This window comes from Euphorbia lathyris, chromosome 5, assembly GCF_963576675.1.
Source record: "Euphorbia lathyris chromosome 5, ddEupLath1.1, whole genome shotgun sequence".
Taxonomy (NCBI): Eukaryota; Viridiplantae; Streptophyta; class Magnoliopsida; order Malpighiales; family Euphorbiaceae; genus Euphorbia; species Euphorbia lathyris.
Genome location: NC_088914.1, coordinates 90156251 through 90170245, shown reverse-complemented (window position 1 = coordinate 90170245; position 13995 = coordinate 90156251). Strand labels below are relative to the sequence as shown.

Sequence of the window (13995 nt, the reverse complement as noted above, 5' to 3'; positions counted from 1 at the left end):
TATATAATATTTGCATAACAGGATTTCAAAATTAAAATCGTTTAAATTATCAAAATCATCAATTTGATCCTTAAATAATTCAAAAATTATAATTGAATCCTCATTCTAAACAAAAAATCATTAATCGAATTCTCATCGAAAATCATTTGATTGAATAGTTTTAGACATTTTTTCCCAAATCTATTTTGAGCCAACACAAAGATCATCACAGTTCATATCAAATAGTCATAGTTTTTGATTTTAGGATATGATGAAGTCTCAATTGATGATTTTTAATGAATTCACGAACCTAATTAAAGATTTTGATAGTTTAAGTCCTAATTGACTTTGAAATTTTAGTTTAGGAATCAAATGAGTTTTATGACTTTAATATTTTAAGACTATCTCTTTTTATAATATTTTATTCTTTATCAAAATTTTATTCATTTAATTATAGTTTTTACGAAATATAAAAATAAACTTTATGGTTTAGTCGATTGGTAAGATAGTACTCCCTGTTTAAAAGTTTGCAAATAATAATATGTATTCTTATGAATTTTACAGTTAAATCATATATGAGTCAATTTGAGCCAAAAAACACACGTGGTCTTGTTAATTTATAAAGTTAGACATTAAATTTTGGATAATTTGCAAAGCCAGTGTTTTTAATTGCCCAAAATTTCCCTCGGCTTGCAGTATTTTTTTATTTAATGACTAAAATGAGGTTTTTAATGTTTATTCATGTAAAATTGTATTATTTCATTTGCTAAACATTCTATTATTTTATTTGATATTATTTCGTTGTGAACAAAAGAAACGAGTTGCTCGCAATAAAGCTCGTGATTAAAATAAATGAGCAGGTCATGAGCTAAACTCGTTGACAAGATAAACGAGCTGGCTCATGAGCATCTCATGAATAAACGATCTTCTAAACGAGTCAAGTTGAAACACAAATTTGAGCTCGAAGCTCGACTCGAGCTCGTTAACATTATGATGAGGCGAGCTTTAGCAGGCCAAAACTCGGCTTGGATCGGCTCGATTACAACCCTAGTTGTAATAGAGCCGAGCTTTGGTATACCCATGTTCAGCTCATTAGAATATTGACAAGCTTGAGCTCAATATTCTGTTTGTGAGCTGATCATAAACTTTTAACGAGCTTGTTCACGACCTTTGTTACCACTAGCTCGTTAGTATACTTATAAGTTTATTCATGACTGTGTAATTAAAATTTACTAGTCGAAAATCCGTGCGATGCACGGGGTATGAAACTTTTATATAATTTAGATAAATAAATAAATTGACATATTTACTTTTAAATAATTTTATATCATGCTATGAAAAAATTTATATTATGTATATTTGAAATTAATATATATTTTTAATGATAATTCAAATTAAATTAATTTTAAAAATAATTGACTACTTTTTTTTATAGAATTTTAATTAAAGATGAGTGATTTATTTATTTTTATAAAATTCAATGATTTGTACTTTTTAGGAATTTTAATACATTTTTTTCATATTTTGAATTCTGTGAAACAATAATAATAAATTAGCAGATTAATTAAGAAATATATTAGAATATAATGAAAAATCAAAAATTGAATTAAACTATAATTAAAATTAAATATTATATTTACGATACAAAAGAATTACAATATATGTTAAACAAAAATTGAATTAAACTACAATTAAAATTAAATATTATATCTACGATACAAAAGAATTACAATCTATGTTAAAATGGAAGCAACATCAATATATTATTCTATAAATTATTACAATCAATACTTTTCTAATGTTGCATATGAAGAAACTTTATCAATTCAATATGTTACATATAAAAAAATAAAATTCGTAAGAATTAGTCACAAATTCATCTTGATGATAATCATTTTGGTTGATGGAATTTCATGATCTCCAAGTATTCAAATTCAATTATTCATTCTGCTACAATAACCCAATATATCTAATTGAATCAGTTTAAGATGACGATTTCTCTTATTTTCATCTCGTAATATCTCATCAAGACATTCGATCAATTTGTTCTTCATTCTTTCACTATATAGAATATCAGCCATACTTGCAGATATCACTTATTTGACTTCATTAATATTTTCTAATAATTATATATTCTTGAATTTTGTAAGTAAGAAAAAAAACAAAAGAATTGAAAAATAAAAATATGATTGAAACAAATGAATTTTTATGTAAAAAGATGATATTTAGAGAGATGATTGAAACAAATGAATTTTTATAGTTTTTTAATTAAAATTAAGCAGTGTCCTTATCTTTAATCCTGTAAATGGAGATGAATTAATTCCTAAAATTAAATAATTATTACTAATTCCAATAATTAAAAAATAATTAATACATTTTTTTTTCAAATTCACTTAGAAATCCGGTACAAAATAAATGGAGTCCAACAATTCCTATATTCAATGTAGGATAGGAAGATGATGGGAAATGAGGATTAATTCAACACTATTTTTAATAAAACATTAAATATATTTTAATTTCAACTTCCAATAACTAAAAAATAATAAAAAAATATGATTTTATAAAAGGTAATTATGATATTTTAATGGATTCTATCCCAATTTTTCTAGCGGTTTAGCAGTCTCCAATTAAATTAGTTTATGAAACATGTGTATATAGTTAATTAATTAGGAGTAACATTCTTTAATATTTATACATTGTTGACTTTCACAAAACATTCCGTCTTTGACATATGCAAATTTCAGATAGTGTTATCCGCTCGTTTAACACAGTTTAAGAAACTCTATTCTTTTTCATCCATAATTTGGATTTTTGTTCAGGATGATAAAATCTTTCTTTACTTTGTTTACTTTTAGTTTATTAAATAATTTTTTTTGATTGAATGATTGATTTGGTAGTTACTTCCTTATTTGTAGTTTTTTGTATTTTTTTTATTATTATATGGGTGGTTATGAGATGTCTTCCTGAGTGTGTTTCTTATTATTGTCCCAAAAAGGCTTAAAGCATTATTTGGCTCATGACCTATCCAAAATTGTGTCATTTGGTCACTGACTTATTATTTGGTTACATTTGGCCCTTGACCTATCCCATTTAGTGAAATTTCACCCAATTTGTAAATACTTAAGGGAATCGTTATCTCATTGATAAATAACGATATTTTGACACTTAAATTTGAAACGTGATATTTGTTAAAGTTTTTTTCCACATTATTATCTGGAAATAATTAATTAGATTAAAAAACAAAAAAAAACAAAAAACAAATCATAAACTAAAATCTATTAAGTTCAAGTGTCAAAATATCGTTAAGGATTTGGTTAAGTTTAAATCCAAATTGGGTGAAGGTTCACCAATTTGTGATAGATTAGGGGGTCAAATGTGACCAAATAATAGGTCAGAGGCCAAATAATAAAATTTTGGATAGATCAGGGGCCAAATAGTGCTTTAAGCCTCCCAAAAATAGTTTTAAGTACGGTCTACTATTATCCTATTACCATCTACAATATCGAAGATACAGATTCAGATTTCTCTAGTGTAATTTTTTTTTTAAGAAAACCGATGCATTTCTGAATTATAAATTTTAACTAGTTAAATAAAAATGTGTTATTTATAAATGAAATAATTATTTCTTTGTAAAGAAAATTATTATTTAAATTGAAAAGTCTGTGATATAATGTTGCATAGGGGTGCGAACGAGCCAAGGTGGTTCGCAAACTGTCTGAGCTCGATTCGGCCAAAGCTCGGCTCGATCGGCTCGAGACATTCATGAACCAAACCGAGCTTTCTTAGGTTCGCTCGAAAGCTCGTGAGCAGGCTCGATTGAATTTTTAATTACTATATATATATATATTAATATTTAATTTATAATGTAATAAATAATAATAAAAAAATAATTATCTTAAATGATTCTAAAAAACATATAAAGACATTCAATTTGTATTAGGCTAAAAAAAATTGACATTTAAATGTTATATTTGTTTTTTAGAGTTTAAATTTGGCATTCTTTAATTAGAAGACTGATTTTAGATAATAAAATATTAATCAAGTATAATTAAATATATTCAAAACTGTTTTAAAAAAATATCAAAATGAGCCGTTTGACGAGCTTCGAGCTCAAGCCGAACCTATATCAAGCTCGAGTCGAGCTTCAAAATTTCAGACTCGACGAGTTTCAAGCTCGAACCGAACCCGATCTCAGCATTTCTCGAGCCTAGCCAAGATGGCTCAACTCCTGTTCGGTCTCGGTTCGGCTCGAGTGCACCCCTGTTGCCCACTCATAATCATGAAGATAAAGTGTAGATAATGTTCCAACAACAAATGATATGCTTAAGTCAACTTTAAGGTTTAAAATATTATTAAGAAAAAGTAAAGTTGACAATAATTTTTTAATGAATGATAAATATTATTAAGTCAACACTTTATCTTATCAATTGAAAATGAAGCGTGTGCAATTGGAACACATTATCTACCCTTTATCTTCATAATTATGAGTGGGCAACATTATATTATTAAGTCAATAATAAATAATTTTCGAATGAATGATAAATATTATTAAGACAACTTTAAGGTTTAAAATATTATTTTCTCTCGCCTAAAAACCTTAATTGGTCTCCTGAATTTTTAAATTGTTATAATAGTTTCTTAACTTATTCAAAATATTTCTGTAATTTATGTAACTTGCTTAAAATATAACCAATTAATCATTCCGTAATTTCCGTAAGTTCTATAGTTGAACAAATAAAAACTTTTTTTAATATGTTTTCTAATCTATTATGTGAATTATATAATAATATTTTAAGATGTATGTAACACATCTTCTGTATTCAGTTTGTTTTTTTTTTCAACCGAGTGATTAATTACTTACTTTAGGTAACTTCAATTCAGTTCAGTTCAGTTTAGTAGCAATCAATTCAGTTCAGTATTCAGTTTCAGTATTCAATTTCAGCATCCAGTTTCAACATTCAGTAATTTATCATTATTTATTATAATTATAATTATTTATATATATATAATTTTTTTTGGTAGGAAAAGAAAGTAAAGACAAAACAAACACCACAACAAATTAATCCGAGATTAGCCTAGGAAAGCTAACCCCACAATATATAATTTATTATCATTATTATAATTATTTATCTATAATTTATTATTATTATTAATTTTTTTGAACCAATTTATTATTATTATTATTATTATTATTTATCTATAACTTATCATTATCTATAAATTAGATAAAAGTCAAAAATTGGTAGCTTATTAAAGTATACATCGTTTAATAATAAAAAAACTAGATTTAATGGACAGATTAAAGTATGCATCGTTTATTAAAGTATACATCGTTTAATTAAAGTATGTACCCATATTTGAAAATTAGGAATTGTATCTTTTTTTCCCTTCAATTATTAATGGACAAAACTAGATTTAGTGGACAGGCTTTACAATTAATTGTAGAGTTAAGGTGCAAAAATAACCCTAACATTTTGGGTCACGAGCAATTTTACCCTTAATGTCTAAAATAGTGCAATTTATCAAATTATTTCTCAAATTTACCCAATTTATCAATGTTAGGGATAAATTACCCAATTTATCAATGTTAGTGATAAAATTACACCATTTTAGACCTTAGGGGTATTTTTGCACCTTATCCCTTAATTGTAATAAAAAGTTAAGAGTTTGTTTTGATATGAAAATTTGTATTTGCACAGGCTTTAAATTGTATGTAAATTTGTGTTTGTATATAATTTGTATTTTTAATTTAAATTAGACTCATTTTTATTTAATTTCATAGGCTTTTATCGAACCGATCTTTTATTTTATATTTAATTTAGTTTTATCTTTAATAATATATTTATTTATTATTGATATTATTATTATTATTAAAACCATTATTATTATTATAAGCTTATTAATGTCCAATATTATCATTAAAATATTTTAAAGTCTAATAACATCATTATTATTAAGTTCGGTTAAGTTCGGCAGTATTCACTTAAGTTCAGTAGCATTCAGTTAAATTCAATTCAGTTCAGTTCAGTTTTTTTCAGCGATAAAAGAACAGAGTCTTACTAGTTTGTTAAGCAAAAACATAATGATCTTATAATTATTTACTCTTTTATTGATTTATTTTGATGACAACCTATTGCACCAATATGGACATTGGCATGCATACGGATATGGACACAGAAATAGATACGAAAAACTTTATTTTTAAAACATAACCTTCATAAAATAGCCTTGAAACCACGACTGAATGGATACGAAACAGATATGGATATAGCACGCAACACAGAAACGCTAAGGGAGTGTCCGTGCAACATAGTTGACAACCAAAACAAAAAAACACTATAAGAAAAACATATAATTTGAACAATCACAACCTTGAATGAGCATCTAGCTTCAATGGTGGAGTTGAAACATACTGAAGAAGCTGATTATCGAGCTCAAACTTAGCCATGTCTTCCTCTTTCGAAGTAACCAATGCCTCTATGCCCAACCCATCTTTTGTTGGAAGTAAAATGATAACATTCTTGGTAGACATAGGAGTTATTGTTGTCCATAAAGGTTTTCCCCATCCAAAATCAATTTCATGTAAAGGTACGTTTATAGGACTAGTGAAACGGAATGAAACAACCTCTTCGTTACTGAAATTTTCGAACGTTCTCTTCAAGAAATTTATCTGTTCATCCTTGTTTTGAAGCTTCTTTATAAACTCCGCGTTTACACTTGATGTTGAATCATGGGGAATCGAATAGTTCCCAAAGGAAACCATGGGCAATGGCGGATCCATCCTTGTCCGCAAGTTCACTGCTTGTGTCACCCTATACTTCTTATTCTTATCCTGAGTTGCCTCCATGAATCGACTGCAGATAAAGTCAGTTAACGCCTCCACACGCGACAACCTTCTGCCATTAATCGCGGTATATTGAGCTTTCAGGTCTGCAATGGCAGCATTATCGAACATGAACGCCTTGGCCACGAGTTTTTCCTTGGCTTTCAATACGTTGAGATCAACCCCAAATGCGTCCATAGGCGGAAAGAGCTTAGCTGAACCAAAAGGAGGAATATTGTTAATCATATCAGCGCTCGTGTCCGTGTCCGTGTCTCGTCTAGCAATGGCTGTCCAACAGTTTAGGAACGTAATGAATGACAAAAGGTCGCAAACTTTATGCGACAATGACAATGAAAGGGCTATTCCACCGCAATTGAAGAAGGTGATCTGGCTACAACCTGTTGGATCAAATAAATAAACTTTCAAAGGTACAGAGGAATAGTACTTGTATTAGATTACAGAAATGACTCTTAGTAAACAACATTAACTCTCTATAAATACAGATACAGAAATGACTCTTCGACAATACACTGGACCAAATTAGACTATTAATTATAAGTTTATTATTTCAACAAAACCTGCCAGGTCATGGAGCCGAGGAGGAACAAAACAGTTGTTGTTATTAAGGTTTCGGTCTCGAAGAACATCCGAAAGTTCACAATTAACTTTGGCTTCGACGAATAGGAGACCTTCATCGTTGCAGTCTATGTAGGAGTTTCTAACACGCCCTGCAGCTGGGTAGAATATAGTTAAAACCTTTGATAATGATTTCTTCAATAGCTTACTTCTTTCTGAGTTTGTTAATGATTTTTTAGGGTAGAAATAAATAAAAGGCACGAAAATATGGGGATGGAGTTGATCAAGAAAGGAAAAATGGAGATGGCGGAGGTGATATGGTGTTGGAGAAGATGGCTTGATAAATTCTTTGGAGATGATCTTTGTTTCCATCTTCATTCTGTTCTTGTTTAGAATTAAATTATTTACATGATTTCTACTTTAAGTTACCCTCTTAATCTGTGAATTGTATGTTTGCAGATTTAGTTCTAACGTGTAAATTTAACCATAATATTTTCAACCAAGATCAATATTAGTCCTGTGCTATTGAAAATTTGTAAGAACTGGTTTGACTATTATTTAAGTGTCACATCGGATCTCTAAACAAGTTTATCGATAAATTGAAACAGTTTGGTACATTATTTGTTAGTTTTTTGTAACTATATTAATAACATAATAAATATTTTAGATAGATTGACAAAAAAAAATTTAGATTAACTTATATGTATAAATATTTAGTTTTTAGCATTTTAATAGAATTTTTGTAATTTTATTAGTAATACACTAAATATCTTATACATAATTGATGTTTGGAATACACATAATATATCTTAGACGTAACAAAAGTTTTGTAATTTGGTTAGTAATACCTTAAATACTAGTCTAACTAGTTTTTGTTAGAAGTTGGAGTTTGCACTTTGTGAATTTTATAGTTAAAGAATATGTGAGTCAATTTATCGGTCAAATAATACGGTGTTTTAGTTAATTTACAAATCCTAAAATAAAAAATTAAAATCAAATACATCATGTTTCCATTTCTCTTTAATTTCTTAATTCAAATTTCTTAATTTTTTTTTATTCTTTCTCTCTCCTGTCTCCTCTTTGTTAATTTTTATTGTATTTCCCTAACCATTCTTATTTCATCTTAATGGTTACTGCTTTATTTATCTAAGATCAACGAGTTTCTCGTTGGTTACTGTTGTTATTGCTTTTGATGGGAAAACTTATCCATTATGCCATTGTGATGTCTTTTCTTACTGTTCTTATTGCTTTTGTTATAGTGTTGTTGAAGATAGATTATGTGTTTTCATGTAGCACTAAACTTGTCCTAATGGATTATTACTCATCCTTTCCTTGCCTAATGGAACTATAGCTGTATTACCGGCACCGGTGGAGGAATCAGGACCCAGATAACTCGGGGTTCAAACTAATAGAAATTTAAACATGTTTACTTTTTTTAATGGTAAAGACATAATAAAAATGAATATTAAATATGTTTAATTTTTTTAATGGTAAAGACATATTAAAAATGAATTCAAAAGTGTTATCAAAATAAAAATAAAGAGTCCATTTAAATTAATAATGATAACATGTTTTTATAATTATTAAAAAATAAAATTAAAATAAATAAAAACTTTTTAAAAAAATGAGGTCAGAGGGAGTTGAACATAGGACATCTCAAATAGAAGTAACCATCCTTAACCATCTCATCTACCTTTAAACATTGCAATAATACTACATAGAGTTAATGTAATTCTCTTCAAAATATTATCTCGAGCCCACCCCAACTCCACTTGATTCCGCCCCTGACCGGCACATTGCACTTTATGGTGATCCAAATGATAGGAATCCCCTTTCCGTCTTGGAGAAACCCAGCTATGAGTTTGGGGAATCTGAGAAACCTCAAAAAGAGAAAATTGATCTGTCATCTACTGCATTTTCTCGAGGAGAGTGGGAAGTAGATTCGAGCGAGAACGACGAAGAATCAGAAACTGAAACTGAGGAATTGTACACAAGTGAATCAGATTGTATGGATACCATAACTGATATAGAAAGTTTAGGTATCAAGAATAACTTAGAGACTGAAGATCAAGATTGTCAAAGATAAATAAAGTGTGGATATTGATATTAATTAATGCTCTCTAATTATTAAAGGTAATTTGATCCTATAATATCCATGTAAAAATGATATAATGAAAAATTAAAGTTAACAAAGAACAGAGTGGAGAGAGAAAGAAAAAGAAAAATTAAAAATTAAAAAGAGATTGAGAAGATGGTGTATTTGATTGTTATTTTTTATTTTGGGGTTTATATGTGATAATTAGAAAATAAGGGGGTTAATTTATAAAATAAATAAATATAAGGATAAAATTAACATTTTTTCCTTTGACTTTTGATTTTTTTTTTAACACCGTAAGTAAATTGGACATGTATTTGCTAACGGAATGAATATCAAAATAGCTTTTTGTTAACTTTTAAACCATATAGTGTATGTTTGAAAATTGGTCAAACCGCAAGGTTTATTTTTATACTTTTTTCTATATATAATGATACTTTTTATATATAGATAATTATAATTATAATAAATAATGATAAATTTTATATATATATATATGGAAGAGTTCTCAATGGATATTACCCATCCATGGGTATTCTTGATAAATGTGTTAATTTATTAGGGTAACTTATTATAACAAGTTAACAACAAGCTAAACAAATTAATACTAATAAATGACTTGATATCGTAATAAGTTAAACAAATTAAAGTTTTTTTTTTATTTCATTATATTCTTCTTTTTTTTGTGATTCCCAATGAAAGAATTAATTCGTTTTTTTTTTTTTTTGTGGAAATTTATTAGTGAAAAGATGTAGTCCTAGGTAATAGTTTCTTGAAAATAAATGAAGATTACCATAATTTTGGTTCGTCTTTGAAAGTTGAGTTTGGGTATTTCAGCTTGGGTATATTATTTATTATTAATTTGGTGTATTGTTGAACTAATCATCATAAATAAATAGGATAAGTTGTAAAAATAATTTTAACGTAATTTTCCTTGAGGTCTAAAATGATATAATTTTATTCATAACATTGGAACTCAAAAGCAATTTTACCCCAACATTAGTAAATTGGGTCAATTTTCAGACATTATTATAAAACATAAATAATTTGTTTCCTATTCCACACCAATTACATATCAATTTGTTCTAAAAAAAAATTCATATTTTTATGGTTTAATAATAAAATAAGAAATTAACATTTTTAAATCCGGTATATAAATTTTTTTTTGTCAAACTCATACAAATATAATATTTTTTTTATATCTAACCACATGTTTGTAATCTGTTACTAATTACTGATTAAATGACACACATTTAAATGGTAGATGACAAGATTCATAATCAAAAAGATAATTTAACGAATTATTTCTCAAATCGACCAAATTTGTTAATATTAGTGGTAAAATTGCTATTGGCTATCTATGTTAGGAGTAAAATTACATCATTTTAAATATTATAGAAAAAATTGCACATGACTACAAATATCAAGGGCATTTTTACACCAAATCTCTAAATAAATAAGAGTTAAAATTGAATTATAAACTGGAATTTTTTTTTTATCGAGAATTATAAATTGGATTTAATTGAACTATGATTTAAATTGAGCTGAATAAATTTCCATCTATGTGACCGGAATTAGTTGAATTAATTTATTTTAATTAATTGTTAAATGCAATTGATTCAATTGAATTTTTAATTGTAGATTTAGTTAGATTTTGTTATTAAGTAAGGTTAAGTTACATTAAATTACTTTACGGTTAGTTATATTATGTTATATTGAGTTACATTAAGTTACACTAGCCTAGTGGTGGAGAGCTTACCTATGTCTTGGGAGGTCATGGGTTTGAATCACATCTGGATCTGGTGGGAATTTTTCTTTCTTCTTAACGTAAGCGCATTGCGCAAATTTTTTTTTTTAAAAAAAAAAGTTAAGTTAAGTTACATTACGTTACGTTAAGTTATATTATGTTACGTACATTACGCTACGACGTTACGTTATGTACGCTAAGTTAAGTCTCACTTTACGTTTGTGGTTTTGTGTTTGTAAAATAACAATTTTATGTAAATTATGTCTATTAATAGAGGATTTATCGTAAAGTTCAAATGTTTTACATAAAACTCGATTTTTTTTCAAAGTTAACAAACTTTAAAAAAAAAATACAAATTTGTTTCAATTAAGTCAAACTTTACGTTAATTATGTCTAAAAATGGAAGATTTACGTCAAATTCAAATATTTTATGCAAAATTCGAATTTTCGCGAAAGTTTGTGATTTTGTTTTTGTAAAATAATAACATTACTTAAATTAAGTCTCAATTTATATAAATTATGTCTAATAATATAGTATTTACATAAAGTTCAAACTTTTACATGAAGTCTCTTATATTGAGCTTGCAATCTTAAGGATTTATAAATTAAACTTATATTTATTACGTTACGTTACGTTAGAGATTGTAAACTCAATGATTATTTATAAATAAATGAAAGCTTAAAGAAATAAAAAAAACCCGAAGGATTTATAAATTGAGCTTACAATTCTAATGATTTATAGATTGAGCTTACAATGCTAAGGATTTATAAATTGAGCTTATATTTATTATGTTACATCAAATTAAGTTATGTAACGTTAAGTTACATTATGGGTCCGTTTGTTTTACCTGCTGTTTGCTGTTTGCTGTTTCCTGTTACGGTTTGCTATTTGAAAAGGCTGCTGTTCCAAAAAGTAGGGATTCCCTGCTTTTATAAAAAGCTACTTTTCGGCTACAAAAGGCAAACATGAGGTGTCTAACCAAACACCTTAAACTTTTCTTTTCAAAGTGAAAAGGCAAACATGAGGTCGAAAAGCAGCTACCAAACACCCCCTATGTTAAGTTACGTTACATTATATTAGGTAACATTAAGTTATATTACGTTACGTTACTTTACGTTAAGTTATGTAACATTAAGTTGCGTTATGTTACATTACATTATGTTATGTTAGAGATTGTAAGCTCAATGATTGTTTATAAATAAATGAAAGTTTAAATAAATAAAAAAACTAGAGATTTGCAAATTGAGCTTGCAATTCTAAGGATTTACAGATTGAGCTTACAATCCTAAAAATCTATAAATTTACGTTACATTAAGTACGTTACGTTAAGTTACGCTAAGTTACGTAACATTACACTATGTTAGGGATTGTAAACTCAATGATGGTTTATAAATAAATGAAAGCTTAAAGAAATAAAAAAATCCAAGGATTTACAAATTGAGCTTACAATTCTAAGGATTTATAGATAATGCTAAATTACTTATATTTATTACGTTACGTTTAGTTAGCACTAAGTTACGTTACGTTAAGTTACGTAACATTACATTAGGCTACGTTATGTTAGGGATTGTAAGCTAAATGATTGTTTATAAATAAATTAAAGCTTAAAGAAATAAAAAAAAACCTACATAATTTATAAATTAATCTTACAATCATAAGGATTTATAAATTTACGTTACGTTACATCATGTTAAGTTACGTTATGTGACATTACATTACGTTACGTTAAGGTACGTAACATTCCGTTATGTTAGAGATTGTAAGCTCAATGATTGTTTATAAATAAATGAAAGCTTAATGAAACCTAATTAGTATAAAACTTTATTTGATCTGTTTCAATTAGAGGCGCATACTAATTATAGTCCGAATATTAATTCAGACAATTACAATTCAATAAAAGATGTCTTAAATTATAAGAAATACTCTCTCAATTTCAAAATAATTGTCACATTTTACTAAATCACACAATTTAAGGAAATGATTGATTTGCATTAAATTTATGGAACAAAGATTAAAATACCCTTTATATCTTTTTATTAATAATTCTCATTTTTTGTGTCACTCATTAAATTGACCCACTTTTTATATATTGAAAACTTAAAATGATAAAAAAAATGCTATTAATATTAAACTCATTAATAACGGATATAGAAAAAAGTTACTCCCTCCGTTTCATATTACATGACTTTTTAGAGCGTTATACAGAAATTAAGGATATTAGAAAAAAGACATTGTTGTCCCTTATTTATTGATTCCAATATTTATTTATTCTATAATAAGTCCATTATGCTAATTAATTTTCGTAAACTCGCGTTTTATAGCAGAAAAAAGGATGACTTAACGTGTACTGATCATATAAAAAGACATGTAATATGAAACAAAAAAGAATCTCTAGAAAGACATGTAATATGAAACGGAGGTAGTACATTGGAAACAAACCTGACAAATAATATGAAATAAAAAAATTTGATTAAATGTGACAATTATTTTGAAATTGAGAGAGTAATGAATAACAAAATGCACTGAATACTTATACAATTAAAATATTAAAATTTAGTATTTAAAATAATAAGTGAAAAGTGATTAAAAAAAAGTAATAAAGACAAACCTCGTCGTATTTGGTAAAGAGTTTTTTTAAGGAAAAATTAGAAGTTTTGATCACTTTATATGCTTTGACTAGTAAAACTTTTAGGGGGCGTTTGGTTCATAGAATATATAATATGGAATGGGAATGGAAACACGTGATTGCCATTCATGTTGTTTGGATAGTTGAT

The 13995-nt window shown here is 27.0% G+C and overlaps 1 protein-coding gene across 1 annotated transcript; it reads right to left on the bottom strand.

Annotated features, from left to right (window-relative positions):
* Positions 1–6163: 6163 nt before the first annotated feature.
* LOC136230453 (vinorine synthase-like) lies at positions 6164–7767 on the bottom strand. The gene is made up of 2 exons (XM_066019517.1): positions 7381–7767; positions 6164–7200 (listed from the first exon to the last, which is right to left on the bottom strand). The coding sequence occupies exons 1-2, from the start codon at positions 7754–7756 to the stop codon at positions 6344–6346; spliced, it is 1233 nt and encodes a 410-aa protein (XP_065875589.1). The 5' UTR covers positions 7757–7767; the 3' UTR covers positions 6164–6343.
* Between the last annotated feature and the right edge of the window lie 6228 nt (positions 7768–13995).

What these genes read in the sequence shown, in the direction of transcription:
- LOC136230453 (XM_066019517.1), bottom strand. Translation starts at nt 7,756, where the DNA reads ATGAAGATGGAAACAAAGATCATCTCCAAAGAATTTATCAAGCCATCT. An exon ending in TCGGCTCCATGACCTGGCAG is followed by an intron (nt 7,201 to 7,380) that starts GTTTTGTTGAAA and finishes TTGATCCAACAG; the next exon opens with GTTGTAGCCAGATCACCTTC.